Source organism: Glossina fuscipes, unplaced genomic scaffold (assembly GCF_014805625.2).
Source record: "Glossina fuscipes isolate IAEA_lab_2018 unplaced genomic scaffold, Yale_Gfus_2 226, whole genome shotgun sequence".
Lineage (NCBI taxonomy): Eukaryota > Metazoa > Arthropoda > Insecta > Diptera > Glossinidae > Glossina > Glossina fuscipes.
Window position 1 is genome coordinate 239,626 of NW_023998569.1, and position 19,377 is coordinate 259,002.

Genomic DNA, 19,377 nt, shown 5'->3' on the forward strand with positions numbered 1-19,377 from the left:
ACGACTTTTTAAGGATAGAAGCTAGTTTAAATACGACATAGGTAAATGGCGCGTATTAAGCAATGTTGCTTTAATGGACTTTAAAGAGTCCGATAACGAGAATAAGTGGTAGACGTCATTTAGGTTCTTGCAAACGACTCTGAGCGGATTGAACAGCTAATAATTAAATTTACACTGACTAAGCTTAACAAAGATAAAGTGCCTAGAGAAGCGGTTAGGGACATTAAAGCTTATTTCACCAAGTAATGAAGGCGAGTCAATGGCACCATTTATTACTTTAATTAGAAAGGAAACGCTAAGAACAAACCTAGGTTTCTCAAGAGACGGTAGGGACAGCAGAAGCAACCTATTTTCATTCGGAGGAAGAGAGACAAACGGATCCCAACCCAAATTTCTAAGGGCAAACAGTAAGAATTGCTTTTGAACAGATTCAATTGAATCTACGTAGCACCTATATGAAGGAGACCACACAACTGAGGCATACTCGAGTATGGGTCTAACCAAACACATGTACAGCCTTTTCGTAATGTAGGGATCATCAAGCTCTTTGGACCACCTTTTTATAAAACCAAGCGCGGACCTAGCTTAGCTAATCGAGAGCTCAATATGCAAGTTAAAACGTAACCTATGGTCAAATAGAACGCCTAAATCTGTGATCGAATCGACGTCCTCCAACTTATGCGAATCTATTAAATACTGAGTAATGAATAACTTTCTTCTTGAGAATGAAAGCTTCTTACATTTACTTAGATTTAGTTTCAGAAGATTCAGAGAGCAATAAAATTACCCAAATCACCTTGAGGAAGAAAACAGTTTCACATCATCAGCATACATTTACATCTGGCTGGAATTAACCATCGATGGGAGATCGTTAATGTATAAACTAAATAAAATGGGACCTAAGTAACTTCCTTGAGGTAAGTCAGACGTAACGGGGAATTCATCCGAGGTGATGAAGTTAAACAAAACCCTGAAGGATTTATTGTGCAGATAAGAGCTTATCCATTTCACTAAGTAGGGTGGGAAACCAGAGACTTGGAGTTTAAAGATAAGTAGTCTATGGTTAACCATATCAAATGCTTTGCTTAAATCAGTGTAAATAACATCTGTGCGAGAGGCACAAGAAAAAGCCTTGAAAACATGACAGGTAAACTCTAACAAGTTGGTGACTGTAGATCGCCCTTTCCGAAAGCCGTGCTGGTGCGGAGAAATATACGAATTAATGGCAAAGGCCAAATGCTGGGTCACAATACGCTCGAACAACTTGGGCAAGACACTCAACTTGGCTATGCCTCTGTAGTTCTCAAAAAATTGTCTACTTCAACTCTTGTGGATAGGAATAAGGAAACTACTCTTTCAACATGAAGAGAAAACACCTAAATACAAGGACATGTTAAAAATCTTTGAGATCATACCACATAACGCGACAGCGCATTATTTAAGTACACATGATGGAATTCCATCAGGTCCAGGCGAACAACTGTATTTTAGAGAACTCAACCCTTTAAAAACGTCATCTTCCGAAATAACCAAGTTAGGTATTGAAGCTGAGTTAGTTATAGGATATGGGTAGTTTGCTGATAAATCGAAATTAGCAATCGAAAAGTTTCGTCGGAAATACTCAGCAAATAGATTTGAGATTTCAAAATCATCCGAGGAATCAGAGCCATTAAAAGAAACATGAGAGGGATATGTGGAAATTTTTCTTTTAGAGTTAACAAATTTAAAGAAGAATTTAGGATTAGCAAACAGACAGGATTTAATGGACTGAAGGTATCTGCAGTAATAATGATAGTTGAGGGAGTTAAATCTATGTCTCGCCACCAAGTAAGCGACATAGTCGAGCGCAGAGCCACTTTTCGAATATTTTTTGAATAGCGGGTTTTTTCTATTCTTGTGATATTTAATTGACTTATTAAACCACGGGCGACACCTGCTTCGAGGTCGACACTGCTTGATCGGAACAGATGCAGCAATAGATAGATTTAATGTAATGTAGAACGATGACAATAAGCTTTCAATACTACCTGTTGAGAAATCAAGTGTCAAATGTGAAAGACGATGTTTTAGCAATACAATATTGATTTTATGAAAATCATAATAATTATTTAAAAAAGTTTGATTTCGCACATTAAGGCATTTCAACAAACCATCATTCATATGATGAAAGGAAATGCATATTGATGGATGATAAGGGTCCTCAAGTAAACTAAAAGGTGGACAACGATTTACGTTAATCTCGGGAAAATTGGCAAAGCAGAGATCAAGCAGTCTACCATTACAATTAGGGGTACGATTATATTGACCCAAATTATGATCAAACAATTCACTAAAGAACACAACAGCCCTACCAGACGTTGAAGTAGGAACCAAGCAGCCAGAATTATCAGTGTTACACCAAGTGACTTGAGGCAAATTGAAGTCACCCAATGCAACGACCAAATCGGTGGGTCTAGACCGCTTGGCCGCTTCACAAATGAGGGCAGCGTGTATCTTGTAAATGGGGATATCAGAATTTGGGGGAATATAGAAGCAGGTTATAAATAGATGTTTATCAGGCATATTCGCACGAATAGCGATAAATTCAACGTCAGGAGAAGTGGGAAATTCATTTAAATTGGAGGGGACTGACGCAAATATGGCAATTAATACACCACCACCAATGCGATTCACTCGATCATTTCTAAAGACTTGGAAAGAATTATGAAAAAGTTCCGACGAATGAAGATAGGGGTTTAGCCAAGTTTCAGTAAAGGCCAAACAGAAAAACTCCGTTCTCCCTGAATTTAGAAAAGTGGAACGAATTTTCGAATTTAGGCCCCTAACATTTTGATAAATGAGAGATAGTGGGCCTGAAGAAACAATTAGTTTTTTGAAGGCAACAAGACTATTGCCTTGGTATTACGGGGACCATCTCGAGGAATAAATTCCTTAATTAAGGATCCTACTGGCCACAGTGATTTGTTTAACAACATATCACTGTTTTCAGTCGGAACTAATATTTTAAAAGAGGAGATTGCCCTAGCTTGAGAAGGAGCCATTTTGAAGACGCTAACGCGCTTTAAGTTGACTGATGGGACTTTCGTCGCCAGGTAACTTTTTATGTTATTTACCGATGTTTCAGGTGCGAGTCTTGACACAAATATCGCTTTTCTGGGAGGAACTGCCGTGAAGCAAATGTCATTATTTGGAACAGGAGGGGGGTTCACGGTAGGAGAGTTTCGAGTTGGGGAGAATATAGATGGGGTTACCGCCCTTGTACCGGCAGCTTGTGAGACTTGCCCAGTCTGGTGACCAGCATTCACACACGAACAGTCAGGAGGAGAGGATGATTTATTTTTCTCTTCGTTACTTTTAGGCGATGGCGCTTGATTAGAGTGAGTGGCGGCTCTGGGCGGAGATACCCTTGCCACTTCAGCGTAGCTTAAAACCGACGGACTTGCCGGCTTGTTTGTAACTGATTTGCTACCAACCGACTCAGCAATATCGGAAAAATTACTGTTCATTTTAGAGTTAGAGGGAGCGGTAACTTGTACCAACGAATCAGATTTGGAGAAAGCCAGAGGTGACGTCCCACACGCTACGCTACGAGTAGAAGATGAGTGTCCAATAAAACGACACTCATCAAACCTAGACTTTGAGCTCATGCTCAAACTTTTCCCACAAAGAGCCGAGATTTCTACTCAATTCCCAGAAACCATAACGGGTCTCCGTGAAAAGTTTATAAAAATCAATGTCACGCTGCCTACAGTCAGGACTTGACCATCTTAAGCCTTTAGACGGGTCAGCGACTGCGTCAGCAGCACGGCCGAGAATACCGGCACACTTTGCATGACCAAAGCGCTCGCAGAGCCAACAAGAAACGAATCTTTCAGACTCCGGGCCCGTTTTCGCCCGACAAGGTGTATAAACACTCCACGTCCAGTCAAAAAGACAGTTGTGGATTATGAAGAACAGACACACAAATCGCTAAACATAAAAATTTATCAACCAATTTGTGCAAAACTTCTCTGTTAGGTTGACACTGTAACGAGAGATCACTAGCAACCCAAACTACAAACAGCGAAAAAATAACAGAGAAAAAGAGAGAAAACAAAAAAAAAAGAGAGATTTATATCAGAGCTCAAAATTTTTGTTTGCAAAAATCCAATGAATCAAAGCGTAAAGAAAAAATATTTCTTTTAGTTTGAATTCACTCACTTTCTTCTCAAAGTATATTATAAATTCACACACTATAAGGCAGAATAGCCACGAAATTCAACAAAAAATTAAAATATTAATTGCCGAAACAAAATATAGACGACTATACCGCGCGACAGAGTTGCCATACTGAGGAGAAATGCGTTTTTGAATTCTCGATTTTATATTAGGTTTTGTAGGTTGTCTGCTTACTTGGTGTGGTGTTGCTTCTTTATTTCTAGTTAAAAATTTTTCAGGCGTCATAAATTCATCTTTTGAAATGCTATCATCTAAGTCAATTTGCAATTTTTCGCTACTATTTTTGAATATGCCGTCATTGCTCATGTTTTGGAGGAGGATTTCAGATTGTTCAATGTTAACTTTACCATTTTCTACATCAATTTTAGAAAACGCTACTTCGGGTATATGGCCAAAGTTTTGCTTAATTGGTTTTAATTTCCTTCTAATATAAGTATTCAATTCTTGTTTAATTTTGATCCATTTGTTATATTCCGAAAGGGAAACAATGTTGAAATATGGTAACATCTTTCTATTAATAAATTCTGCTGAATATTTGTCGTCCATCATCTCGTCGTATGCACTTGGGTACAACAAGATTACTTTATTTAGCTTTGGCTTAAATTTACTAAACATTATCTAACAATTTTCCGATAAATCCGCTTAATAATGATTATAAGTAAGAAGCCACCACCTTCCTGCACAAGAATTTTTCTTTTAGACTTTACGGACGCGTTTGGTCTCGAGATGAACCTAAGTTCTTTTTTATACTTTTTTAAAACCTTCAAATCTTTATTTTTTAGCTTAGTGTTTCCAGCTATTGTGTTAAAGATAATCTCAGTCAAAGTTTTAATTAATTCATCATCAGCACAGTTGAGTATAGCTTTTCTTAATTTTCTATTATTGGTTTTGAGAGCATACAGCATATGTTTGTGGTTCTCCGGTAGCTTTAAACTCTTTTTTAAGACCATTTTCTCCGGTATCACAGAAGCAATAGCAAAAATTCGGTTTAAATATGTTCGTTCTGTACCTTAATAAATCATATACGCTTTGTGTAAGGCCGATTAATAAATAACCGTGAGGTTTGCTAGTCACGTCTTTATATATTCTCATAAGTTCAGATGAATTTTCTGGATGAATTTGCCTTGCTAAATGTTGAAACTGTAAGATATCTCTAGGATTTTTAAACACAACTACATATTTTGAATTCAATGAAATATCTCTTGTGTGCGACGATTTGTGAAATATGTTTTGTGTTACTACAATGATAGAAAAATTCCTATGGCATGACCCCTTTGTGAAAAGTTCACAAACCGTTTTGTTGAAAGCTCCCATCATTAAGTCATCGAGTACGACGATAGTTGGTTCGTTGAGAACATTTTCCAAATTTTCTGGTATTCCATTGTTATATTCACTATGCGCAACATTATTTATAACAGGTTTCGCATTTTCTTCACCATAACACCAAATTATTCGATCAATTTTCACATTAATTAAGAAATCCTTATTGTGAATAAGATTTTTCAAAAATTTTGTTTGCCTGACCCTGATGGTCCACTAATAAGCATACTAAATGGATGGTAAAACTGATAAAACATGTTGTCTTGTTAATTATAAATTAGAGAATAAACTAGGACTTCATAGAATTCATCATTTTATAAATTTTTATTTATTTAATCTTAAGTAATAACTTCAGTTTGAGTTTGAGTTTGAGTTTGAGTTTTTTTTTAAGATAGATAAAAAGTTTATATAAATTGTTAAGAGCACATCTAAATTTAAAATCATTTCAATGATGTGGGCAGTTAGTAAAATAGTTAGGCAGTTTTCTCAAAGCTGTTTGAGTGTCCACGAATATCACTTTAGATTTTAAATATTTTTCAAGAAATTCTTGTTTTTCTCACGACTAAAACGTACTCATAACTATTCAAGGGAGATAGAATGTCACCTAAGCAGGAATAGTCTATAGCCAGACGATCGCCCCTATATATACTACTGTAATGATAAAAATGCTAATACTCATGACGTAATAGCGTAAGTGGTGAGGTAAATGTTGTATTATGCTTTGGAAGGATTCCCTATACTGCTCGGCTGCAGAACGGCAAGTCTTTCCGTCTCATAGATTTGCCAATGAATCTCGGCATGAGACGGTCCCTAAAACTTTAACTTGGGCGGATTTAACGCCTATTACTTTGTTAGCGAATTAAACGCTTGGTTATTTTGAATTGCTTAATAACAATTAAAATTCTTTATTGAGAAGTGCACTATTTATGCTCAATTCTAACAGGTGACTTAATGCTAACGTAATCACTAATTAATTGGGGCGACTGGCATCGTATTGCATCGTAATGCAATACCCAGCCAGTTACAGTGCGACAAAATTTTTGTTTTTCTTTTTTGCAAATTCAGCATAATTCTATCGCACTTCAAAGTGGATGCATATGACGGTATGCGATCATACTACACTACTCATTCTAACAATTCAATTGTTTTTAATAGTGACTTTAATAAAAGGAATTAAGATTATGAGATTATGAGACACGATAAAGTGAGTCAAGGGTAAACATATATGTGTTAAATAAGAAAATTTATTATACTAACTCACAGAAAACTTGAATCATGGAAGTTATTGGGATTGGGTGAGATATGGCCAATGAAGATTTAATGGCAATTGATATGAAAGTTCAACATATTAATCGTACAAGTTTCGGTCTCTCTGGCATTTGATGTTTTCACATATTAAACACAACCATTTGGTTGCGACTAAGTTTATTTTCAATTTATAAACACAACCATTTGGTTGCGCAATACCATAATCAGCTGTTGATTTTTTAATTGAATAAACGCAATTATTAAAATCAAGTAAAAAAGCTGTAATTTAAAGAACGTCTTCGGATTTATTGATTAAAACAAACAGACAAAGGGCGAAATTATTAACATGATGGTGATCTCAAGAAATTAACCTTCGTACCACATCTAAACAAACTTTGTTTGTGCAAGTCGAAGCGGAACAAGAATATAGTTTTAATTGCCGCCTATGTTGAAAGATATTTGTCATAAAATCATAAAACTAAAAAGCGCATGATTAATTTGAAAAGTGAGTTAGCTGGTTTCTGGGCGAAAGTATTCGCACGTATAAATGTCCATTTTAACTGTTATATATATAAGATTATGTATTATATAAAACCACTTGCATGAATATATCGAAGAATTAACAGGAAATATTCAAAAATATGCGAAAATCGAACGCCAGGTCTCTAAAAATTTACTAAAACTAGTCAGGATGCGTTCAAGGGGAGATAAATGCTCTTTTTTTATATACTTATATAAATAAGATTATATATTATATAAAACCACTAATAATATACATATAACACTTATGCAAAAAATTATTAATAACAATAACTGCTGATATTTATGCATATTATCGGGAATCTTTCAAATAAAAATATTTTAAAAAAAATATTTTTCAATTGATTGTTTACAACGATAACACCATTTTTAAAGGCAAGTAACGTTCTTTTCATGAAATATTTAATGTTTTATGTATTGTTTTTCTTTCGAAATTGCTGTGGTGTCTTTAGCCTATGTGCTTACATACATTTCTTCGCATCTTTGCTGCATGTAAGATCTTGCTGACGGCTCTGTTCATTTTCTCGTCTTCCAAGACTTAAATACAACTTCAGTTATCTATAATATCGCCGTGACTTCTATTGTTTCAAATATTTCCTGGTATATTTCAAAATAACACTGGCTGGTGTTATAAAGCATCTAGAAATTTTAAGTTTTCTTGTTCATTGCGCGGAGGAGCTGACACCTTCGTACGTCAATATGTTTTCGTCCTCGGTCTCCCTCCAATTTATCCCCTGCAGCAGCATGAACAGCGCGGAAACAAATAAATTTATGCGGGGCGTACTCCCGCTTCCGTAGGAACCTCCTCGCGAGAAAAAGTCAATCTTTGCCGACATAGTTGATTGTACACGTTTCGGTATCTCTATCTAAATATTTCATATACTTGGTGGAACGCTTTGTGTACCTCCGCTTTCTGAAACGGCGGTTGCAAGAATTCTGAGGTGAGGATGCAGTTGTCCATAGGATCCTTGGTGACAATTCTACCGCTCACCTCCTTGCAGGCATCTTCTTCACACTGCGCGGCGAATCGAATAACAGGCGTACCCGGTGTGTGCTGCCATTAACTTGTCTTCTGCTGTATACTCTGCTTAAGAATTTCTTCAACATATTATTATTGCATATATTTCTATCGCAGACGATAGCTCGGACGTCGAGCCCAATATCTTCCGCGAGTTGTAAATTCTCCTGTACCCTTATACTTGCAACCAATGGATTAAAAAAGCTCTTATTCGCATATCCGCATTCGCATATCCCATGTAGTCGATCCTCTGGCCGCGAATAAACGGTTTGTCTATTTGTGCATACGTCATCGAGATTTATTTGTACAATTTTATCGCGGACAGTTAACTCCTCCATGAGTTTTTCCAGCGCCTCGTTGCTGTTGTCCACAGCTTCCGGGCACACTTCGCGCCGCCGTTTCTTTTGCGCAGGCGCTGCGGCCGCCGATGTGGACGGCATATCGAGATCATGCAAACTCGGCCTCTCTGGCGTATTTTGCCCGTCATAATCCTCCTAGATTATATCCATACATTTCTCGACAAACGATTCGAAAGTACTCTCGTTGTTTCTATGGCTAAACTATTCTCTACTTCCATGAAACAATCGTACCTTAAAAATTAGCTGTATTATCTAAAGTTGCATAAGATTGTTTCAAATCGTTAAAATAATTCTTCGGTTTTTTTCAATAAATATTTATGTTTATATGTTAACCAAAAAAAAAACTTCCGAATAATTTTTGCTTTCTGCCTCAGCTATTATTTAAATTTTCAACTTTTGAATATGTAAGAAAAGTAAGAGTGTTTGATTTTATTTAATTTTCTCAACAGGTGATATTTGAAAAAGTTGTAAATCGAAAATTGAAGCCATTGCCACGTTAATGCTCTCATAAGTTAGTAGTAATTAGCGATTAGAATTTAATTTTGTAAATTATTTAATCATTCCGCTAATGTAATCTAGTTAAAACGACATAAACTCACTTTTGAGTTTTTCATGTCCCAATCACTGTCTTTGTGTACAAGCATTACAAAACCATATTTTGTGAATAAAAGCAAAAAATAATGTACGATCAATGCGTTACTTTTCAGCTGGATTATAACGGCTTAAGAGCCAAGAAATTTAGAGATTGGAACAATTGAAAAACATGTGCCCTATTAATTATTATAAGAACGAAATTAACATCAATAACAAAATTAAAATGTACTGTATTCACAGAGTTTTTATATTTCTTTCTCGAAGATTCCTTATTACGATAGCTTACTTTAATTTCTTCAAATCATGAACTTGCAGCACTTTGCTCTTTGAGCTGTTCCAAACGCTTAGCTAATCGTCCTTGAGCCAAACGCCGATTTTTAGCTATGCGAGCCATTTGCTCAGATGTCAACTCCTTCACTATTTGTTCCGTAATTGCTTGAGGTTTTGGTAAAAGTTTATCCTTATCATTAAAATTATCCCCACGTGTATAAGGAGTAGACATCGCCGCATGGTCTTTAAAAAAGCTGGGTGTAGTGAAGTTAATACTACCGAAGGAATCACCTTCAATTGTATATTTACTGCTGCTTTGATTTCATATGTTTTCTTTTGAATTCGCCATGCCGACCTTTGATTTCTTGATGAGCGATGCTTGTTTTTCCCCACATTTTCATATTTTTATTGATTCTCATTACATTTTAGGGCTCAGCCGGCAAAATATGATAAAATAAAGGAAATGATCCAAGATCCTAAAGATGGTCAACAAATAGTGCGAATTATTTCTAGTCGAGATAACAATGTTCACGAAGGTGAAACGGCCGATACGGAAACTGAGAATTTTCTGGGTAAATGGAATAAGTTCTAATATCACACATGAAGAGACTTTTTTTATCGTTTGATAATGTAACTATGCCCACAAAATTCAGAAAAAAACTTTGGAATTAAACGAAGCGATTTCATTCTAGTGGAACCAATGGAAGAAGGCGATAAAGTTAAAGCAGAGATTTGTAAGTTCTTAACAGCCGAACAAATCAGGCAATTCATCAAGACTGGTATTTGGCCGGAATGCTTTAAGAGATAACGAATGGACGTTACGCAAGTAATTATGTTAAAGAAACTTGTGATGAAAACGTAGAGGGATTCGAAGAAAAATTCAGTGGACCTTGTCATTTATTTCCGAATAGAAATCGGCCAAGCCTTTTAGTAGCATTTGAAGATGAAAGTACAAGTTCAGAAGACGACAGCTAACTTAAATGCTTACCAATTTACATAGCAAAATGTGCAGAATAGGTATTTTTAATATGTACCATGTAACTCGATCACATTTATTTTTATAATTTTCTTTCTACTCGAGAAAGTCGTTAATTGCATATTTAAGTATTAGAAAAAAATGTGCTTGACAATAAATGATAAATGTGAATTCAAAAAAAAAAAATCACGAAAAGAAACGACGTAGGGAATTTAAAAGTATTGATCTTTGTGTGATTGCTACTTCTGAAATGCAATCATCATGACTAAAAAAAAAAACCTTGAGCGGGGTTTTAAGTTAGTATATCAATAATTTTTAATAGTTGTAAAGTTGCATTTTCTTGTCTATTTTAAGAAATTATCTGCTATAGACTGTAAAAGATAAATAAAAATTAAAAACGGTTCATAATAATTGACTCTTTTTTTTTTTTCTTAACAAGTAAGTGCAAAGTGGCTACTTAAACATTAAACAAAGGTTTGAATTTGTTTCTGCCATTCCTTCTAAGTACCAAACATTGGCATATTGTCTTAGGAACAGTTCATAGATGCATGTATGCACAGAGGGTGTATCGACTACTAAAGAAATATGTTTCAGGGACTTCATCTAATAACAATGACATATGCATCGATATTACTTTACCAGTAACTTCGTCTACTGTAAAGTAAAAAAGTTTTTTTTTTAATATTTAAAATTTTTTCAAAAATTAAATGAAGAGGCTTTATTAAAGTCTTAGGAATGTACGTAACGGAAGACGTGAAAGACGTGACGAATTCTCCCAACAAGTGAAAGACGGAATTGTAATTGCTTGCAAGGACAAGCAAAAAAGGAATTTGACCGCCCTCAAAATCAGTTCCATGTATAAAAATTCGGCACTTTAGAGAGTAAGCGTATAAAAATTCGGTACTTTAGAGAATAAGCGTACATGCTTGTTTACACTTCTCAATAATTGAACATGTGTTTGTATAAAAATTGCCAACATATGAGAGTAAGCGTATAAAAATTGCGTTTGTATGGAGAGACCATACAAGTGTAATTATTTTATATTAGTTGCGCTCTTCTCTCGTATGACAAAATTAAAAATAGAAAGGCCCGAGAAGAACAGTAAATTTTTCACATTTTTTCCCTGTAAATCACTTTTTCATCAATGTTGAGAAAAGTTTTATTAACATATTTTCGGTTTTTTAAATTTTACATCATTTAAATAATTATCAAAAACAAATTAAACTTAAATATAATTTAAATACCATATCTTTTTTTGTTCTTCCGATTATGTACACAACAAATACAATATATAAAAATTTTACCGTTTATATCTTCTTGCACAGTAGTCATGTTTACGTACGTGTGTGTGCGTGCTCTTTTTCTCTTTTTTTTTTTTTAAATGGCAAATATTTTTAAATTGTAATTATCAGTATCATTATTAAAATTTTCAAACTGGACGGCTCATATGGAACTCTATAAAATTCTATATATATCTATATAATTAGACATTAAAGTGAAAATAAAAGTAGATATTGTGTGAACTTTGGCTGCTTTTCATTTTTTATTCAAATACTTTTTATTTTTTACTAATTTATTTACATATATCCTACAAAATAGAGCTTTTATAAAAAACAAAGTTTCAAAGTCTGATTTACGAAAATGCTAACTGAAAGCAGAAAGATATTCGAATAAAAATTCCTTAACGAAATTAACTAAATTTTGAAAAAAAACAAATTACAAAAGATTTCGGGAATGATTTTACATACAAAAGCACACATGCATAATATGACATATATTTACTATGCATAAAATGTATAAAAAATGCAAGAATATGGGGAAGACATCTACAGCTTTAGTATTTTAATTAAGCTAAATATGGATAAAAAAGTAAAGTGAACAAAATGTAGTTCTTGTAATTTCGTTTTTATAAGTACAATTACATTAAAATTAACGTCTACGGGCAATGAGTATCCGGTCCATTTCTACATTTCATTAAGAGGTTAACCATGCCTTCCAATTTTAAGGTGCGTGTTTCGGTATTGTAGAGATTCGTTTGCAGGCGATTAATATCAAATTGCTGTTTCTCCAGATTAATTAAACGACTTTTCAATATATCCACCATTTTATAGGTATTCTGCACGGTTTTCTCCAAGTCGTGTGAACCTATTTTTTTTTTTTTTTTTGCAACTTTTTTGATCATCTTGCAATAGGAAGCCTTCGCGGCATTTAGAATAATATGAACCCATAGTTTCATTTCTTCGTAATAATAAATAAAATATACCAATTAATTCATTTAAGGTTAAAAGCGATATAATCGATTCCAAAATGCGATTTAAACAACTCGTAATAGTGCATCGTTTCATATCTTCTGCAATTTTCGAGAGTTAAGCAAAAAAAAAAAAATCAAGCATTTCACCAATTTTCTCGATTAAATTTTATATTGCTCTTCTCAATCATTTGGTAACTTGAGAGAGCGAGTGTTTGAACTTCGAATTTGTTCTTTGAATAATTCAATAAAGAAAAAATGCATTTCGCGCATTATCAGCGCCATCTACTATCATATGGAATAATAAATGGTGAAATAAAAATGTATGAAGCAAATACAAGCTGGAATGGAGAGAAAGCAACGCAGGATGTGCATAAACATATTTACCTCGAAAATTTTGTTTTCTTAAAATGGGAATGTGAATACGGTAGACGCTGCAACCGCCGTAGATTAGTTTGTTCCTAATAATACCATCGATATGGGTGTCAAATTAAAAGAACTTGGAGAGTAGAATGCGAAAAATGTAGTGGTGGATATGAGAGTTTCGACTGCCAACGATTTTAACTTTCTTACGTGTTTTGTGGTATCGTTATGTGGGTAACAGTATTAAGTGAAGTGACGTAGGGTACTTAATGGCGCGCTGTTCACAAGCGTTTTTTAATTTTTTTTTAAATAGTTAAGTGTCTTTATGGTCGACTCACGCGCACTTTTAAGCTTTTCCACAAAATCGATCCCGAAAAAAATCCCTTCAAGTTGCAATTATTTAGCTGCACAATTAATTCAGCGTAATTTCCAATATCAAAAACGAACAAAAATATAGAAGGAAGGCAGAATTTTATGCTTATGCCTTTACCGGCGCTTTTAGCGTTAATGAAAGGAAGAAGAAAATCGATTGAACAGACTCAAAAAACCTATGGGTATTGAATTCACGATACGCTTTAGCACGTATAGCTTCTTGCTTGGTTGGTGGGTACAATTAATAAGTCTTATCTGTTTATTTAACAATACTCTATTATAGCTCATGCTGTAATGATCGCTTATTAGTTTATGATGATTTAATCTAAGAAGTACTTGAAGGCAATCTTGCTTGTAGTTTTGTTGGATTAGTTTTATCAAAAAATATCTGCAGGGAAGGGGATCATATATATCCCTTTTCTTGTCCAAAAACTTTTGGCCATCTTACAGTAGAGTTTTTATATATTTATTTTTCTAATTTTTTCTGCGTTTTTAAAAGTAAATAAATTAATCAGCCTTCGTGTCCCATACTTTTGACTAAACGACTTGTATGTACTGAGGGGTGTGTATGTATGTAAATGTGTAAGATATAAAAAAAATAATATATCTAGGTGCCTGATTCTCAACGAAGATTTCTTTCTTCTCAATATTATCTGCAAATTTTTTTCTCTCAAAACTCAATATTGATAGTTCTTTGGGAACACAGCTCGCGCCGGCAAATAGGTCGGGTCTTGTTGATTCCGATAACGACGAGCTAAAAAGACGGCAAGCAGCTGAAAAAAAAATATAAAAGAAATGTTATTAAAATATGTCTATAAAAGAAAAATTTTGTTTTCATAAAAAAAAAGCAAAGTATGATTGGTAATACCCTACACCACAGTCGATGATAACAAGAAACTGTTGTCAGCTCCATTTGCAGATGTTATAAAAGGTTAGGTGAAATTTCCTTAAATCTTATATAAAGCATATGATGAAAATTTATATGACCTATGTCGAAAAGAAAACGCAAATGTTCCGTAAAGTTGAAGGGCTTACGATAGCTACGATGGCTACAGGAGAGCTTTTCAGTCTAACATATAGTTTGAGAGTTTCTTGGTAGTGAGTAAGTTCGTCGTAGTCCGGTTGCGGAAGGTCTTTAAAATGTCTGTCCATGTGTCTAGTTCACTATCGTTATAGGTTAGGTAGATTATTGGAATTATCAAGGTTGTCACATCTTTATTATTAACAAGAAAGCTTTTTTGACAGTCAAGCTTGATTTTATTTATGATGAGCTTGAAAAGCTTTATCACTAATCTTCAGGAATTATTTTTTATGAACGAACTATGTTTTTGCCACTGTAAGTCAAGGTATTCAAAGTAGTTTGCGCTTTAAGCCTTATACAGATTTTTGCCATCCAACTTAGTTTGGACGATTTACAGCAATGTTCCCAAGTCACTGTTTCATCTTTTGCGAGATACTAAAGGGACACTCGAGGTACGAGTGTCTATGATTGCCACTTATAATCTTGAATGCTTCTTCGGTATATATATACAAATTCCTGATGAACATATGGTTGCAACGATTGCTTTCCCTTCCTACTTAACGATTGCTACGGTCTTCAATTCGTTCCACCTCTAGCTGTTGGCAGCAGGCCGGGCCTTCCTATGACTGCCTTGGGGATTCTAGTATGTTGCATTTTTGGTGATATCGGTTTGTCTCCGCATACTCAATTCATCGCAATTCGGCTTCCTTATTTCGGATTCAATTGATATCTGTTCGGTTGCGACCCGTAGTTGTTCGTTACTAATGGTGTTTGGCGAGAACAGAGCGATTGTTGATAGATACGTGGAAAGCATTAAGATCACCACGAGCCGCATTCTATGATCCGCTGGAGTAGGCCGCAACTAATTTCATGCAGAGAAGGTGGGAGAAGGTGGGATTTCCACATAGAGTTAAATTGGCGATAGGCTTGTCTGACTCTTGGCTGTACGGTGCGCAATGTATTTTTTCGATCTCCTTATTATTGTTATTATGCCACCCAAGTAGAAGAAATATTGGATGGCTTCAATCTGTTGTTGCTCCACTTTAAATTCTCGCACACACAAATCAAGTTGAATTCTGTAAAAGTCTCGCTTCCGAGTACTACAGTCACTCTTGGTCATAAGGAAGGAGTTGATTATTAGTGAATCGAGGAAAAATATTAATATAAAAATAATATTTAATTACTTCATTTCGACGTTAAGCTAGTAGTGTAGTTTATTAAGGGCTAAATAAATTTCTACCGGGATGACACGAAAGGAATTTCAATCTTCTGCTCTCTTTTCTTCCTATTATTTCAATTGAGAAAGAAGAGGAAAGAAAGCATATCGCAATTATCGGAAATTTTCGTATTGCCAAGCTAAACAAACAAAAGAAACTAGAAGGGGAAACTTATACGAGCCTTGGAATGGTTCTTAATCATCAAGTGGAATCGGTAAAAAGAAAATTACAGAGTGTTTCGGTAAATGCGATCTCTCAACACGATATTAAACTTTTATATGGGAGATATTCGAAAATGTTTTCATTTTAATTTGATTGTAAGCTATGGCCTTTTGTCTGTGCCCGACTAAGAAGGATCGGATGGAGAATTTTTGTATTTTAACAAGTGTTTGATGCTTATTGTTAGTTGTATGCTTTCCTCTTTCTTTGCTGGAAGATGTGAAAGTTATGATATGAAAGAAGAAGATGCGAAAAAAATCTTGGAGCATAACTTTGAGACTTTATCCCTTTGGACTGATGGGTTCGAGAGTATTTTCATAACTTTGGCTGCGGCATTCTTATTGTGGATTATACCGCACTTACTTGCCTCAACGTTTCAGTTCATATATGCTGCTATCTGTAGTCCTTTGTGTATTTTGAATGCCGTTATGAGAGCATCGCAATTATTTTAAGATGTGATTTGAATCCGTTAGCAAAGACAGCATACGACATAGCATATGTGATTACTTCAATTTATGTAAAAGTGCCTATTTCAACAACAAAGCCAAAGCCTTAGAAAGAGATAGGCAAACAGACTGTCTAAGCCGATTAAGAATCTTATGCTAATCAGGAATCGGGAGTAATCAGGATTCAAAGTGTGCCATATTTTTCAGTGTAACCAATGCAAGAATAACTCTATTATGTCCCACAGGGTTTGACGAGTCATGTTGCATTCATATACTTTGAGGCGAATGTTCAACGCCACGCCTTTTTGACTTCAACATCGAAAAATTTCCGTCAACCAGTACTTCCACCTTCTACTTGTCGTTAGTCAAAAAGTTTCCTCTTTGTATCCTAGGCATTTTCGTTGGCGATTCGTTGACTTGTTTCCTAACTTCAGTTGTTGTCCTGACTACACAACTATCTTTAGATTACCTTTACAATGTTATGCAAAGGAAGGCATATATGAACTCGTCAAGGTCGCTTCACATTCTTGTTTACATCTTCACTATACTTTAGATATCGTATACGTATTACGCTAACTCCTTTAGGTGACGGATGTAGCAAACGCCGAAGAGAAAAGAAAAAAGCGAATAAATTATAAAAAAATGAAAAAAATCGGTAATCTCTACTAATAATTAAATGGAAGTGCTCACCAAAATTTTTACATAACTTGCGGTTGAATGTGTTCATTTAGCGCTTTAGTTTAGTTAGAAAAGTACAAGTTTAAGTAAGTTTTCCCGATGACCTTTTCACTATAAATCCCTGCACTTTTCAATGCTCACGAAGGCTGCTTTTGAAAATTATAATTAATTGAAGACTTAAGAACTAAGAGTTAGCTTTGCTTAAACATAAGTAAGTATATAATAATATATATGTATATATGTAGATATTGATATCTGTGTATATAATGACGTTACATTAATAATAATAATAATAATAATAATAGTAATAATAATAATAGTGTGAAAAATCCATTAAGGAAATTGCGAACAATGCTTCAGTGAATACATGGTGAAATAGTTAAACGAATAAAAACAAAAAAGAAACAAAAAGCAAAGAAAGTAAAAGATTGAAAGGAAAGAAAGTATTGTGATCCAAAAAGAAAAACAAAACGTTTTCTTTTAAAGAAGTTATAATCAATATATGAGAAAAATGAAAATTTAAAGAAAAGCGCTGGGCAAACCACGAGGATCTTTTTGATTACGGTAACGTACTGTTAGCCAAACACCAATAAACTGGTGGGGGGGTGATAGGTAAGCATATTAATTTTTGCAAAAACAAAATGGAATAAAGTTTATATCGTTAGATAGATAATAAAAACTATATAAGAAAAACTTTCCAGTTATCACTTACCTCAGTAAAACTGAAGAATATACCCAGGCCGCCGCACAATTTGAAGGCGTAATTAATTTTATCTTCTAATTTGTACAAGCAAGGTGGACACTGACAATTTCCAGCTATGCCAGAGCAGCACTCTTTCTGAATTAATTCGCAAGAAGGATCGTTGCTCGATACGCTGGTCAAATTGAAGCCGCAGCACAGAAATGTATCCTGCACCTCTTTACGCATAGAATCGGGAAAGCGATTCCATCCTTCTTCGGCGAATTCTTGTTGTTGTTCCGAATTCACCGCTAAACAAGAGCTGGCAATTGAGAATTGTATGAGGAAAAGTAAAAAGAGTACAATCATGTACTGCATGCATGCGTGCAAATGAGCAAAGTTAAAGTAAAAACCATGACAACACCGTTCGGAGGAACAAATCTTTGGGAGTCAATTAATAAAAATCAATTTTTTCTTTTTCGATTGTATTAATAAACTTAAAAAATGTTTAAAGGGAAAATCGAGAAAATCTCAAAGGCGAAATGTCTTCAGATCACTTAATAAGCCAATGTTGAGGTTATATCCGATCTTCGCTGCCATTGCAAATGCTCTTCAAAACCTAATAAAATTTCGTTCTTCTTTTCTTTCATTTCAGGACCACTAATGAATCTAGTGACACATAAATGCTAAAGTCCATCAAGTTCCATTTTCCTTATAACATTCTTGCTATAAACAGTGCATATCATTTACTCAATTTGCCTACGGAAATGGAAAAGCTAATTGTTTGCAAAATATTATTTACGTCCGCGTTTACATATAAGCGACGGTAAGTTCTTTTAAAGCATTACAATACAACAACAACTCTTGCGTTGCGATATAAGTGCGCGTGAAAAAATACGCGTAAACGAGAAAATTATGGAAATTTCAGATAAGTAATTATACATAGATTCAATAAGTTTGGCTTATTACAGGTCGGCCTCTCTTGTTTTGTGCGCCTAAAAATTAGGAATCGCTTTGCATAAGTTAGATTTAATTTTATTGCTGTAACTCAAATGCTTAAAATGGAAAATTCAATTCCAACAAGCAAAGCTATACGCATATTGAAATTGGCCTAGATTTTTATAATACATTTTATTTAAAAATAAAAATATTTTCTCTATCGGGCACAGTGGGAGGTCATTGTCAGATATGAACTTTTATCTGTTCGGGACTTTTTTTTTTCTATTCTTGGCGATAATTTTCTTTTGATTTATTCAAACGAGTCTCTCAATCGCGAAAAGCATAAGCAAAAGAGAATAAGTAAGAAAATTATATTTGAATGTGACTGAAATGTTTGATATCCGTCAACGTTAAAAGAAAAGCAAGGCAAACGAAATATCCATATTCTACTCTAGGACGTGGGCGTGGCTGATTTTATGCGTTTCTATACGAACCATGAACATTTCTATGATTACATCTGTTGTAGTTTACAAAGCAATGAGAACAAGAAAAAATGCGTATTTTCTTGCTTTTGGAAAGAATTATGCGTGTGCTGTAGGGTGTCGCTTCGCTAGCTGTTCTAGTCTACTTCAAATACCAATCGAATGCAAGA

General features: G+C 34.6%; 2 protein-coding genes, 1 long non-coding RNA gene and 1 pseudogene across 3 annotated transcripts in view; 1 reads left to right on the forward strand and 3 right to left on the reverse strand.

The window, feature by feature from the left end:
- LOC119642527 overlaps nucleotides 1–9,799 on the reverse strand; it is a 24,595-nt gene extending 14,796 nt beyond the window's left edge. The window contains exons 1-2 of the mRNA XM_038041678.1: nucleotides 9,611–9,799; nucleotides 8,632–8,838 (exon numbers count right to left, since the gene is read on the reverse strand). Of these exons, the coding sequence (XP_037897606.1) occupies nucleotides 8,632–8,838; nucleotides 9,611–9,799 (396 nt within the window). The remainder of the gene's footprint in view (nucleotides 1–8,631; nucleotides 8,839–9,610) is intronic.
- A 6-nt stretch (nucleotides 9,800–9,805) lies between these two features.
- Nucleotides 9,806–10,375, forward strand: LOC119642528 (annotated as a pseudogene).
- Nucleotides 10,376–14,004: 3,629 nt separating this feature from the next.
- Nucleotides 14,005–17,179, reverse strand: LOC119642560. Its single transcript, XR_005248082.1, has 2 exons — nucleotides 17,120–17,179; nucleotides 14,005–14,299 (listed from the first exon to the last, which is right to left on the reverse strand). It is a non-coding gene; the product is annotated as an uncharacterized LOC119642560 (long non-coding RNA).
- A 382-nt stretch (nucleotides 17,180–17,561) lies between these two features.
- Nucleotides 17,562–18,305, reverse strand: LOC119642559 (tetraspanin-13-like). Its single transcript, XM_038041732.1, has 2 exons — nucleotides 17,820–18,305; nucleotides 17,562–17,701 (listed from the first exon to the last, which is right to left on the reverse strand). Exons 1-2 carry the CDS (start codon nucleotides 18,162–18,164, stop codon nucleotides 17,627–17,629), a joined length of 420 nt encoding a protein of 139 aa, XP_037897660.1. The 5' UTR covers nucleotides 18,165–18,305; the 3' UTR covers nucleotides 17,562–17,626.
- Nucleotides 18,306–19,377: the final 1,072 nt, after the last annotated feature.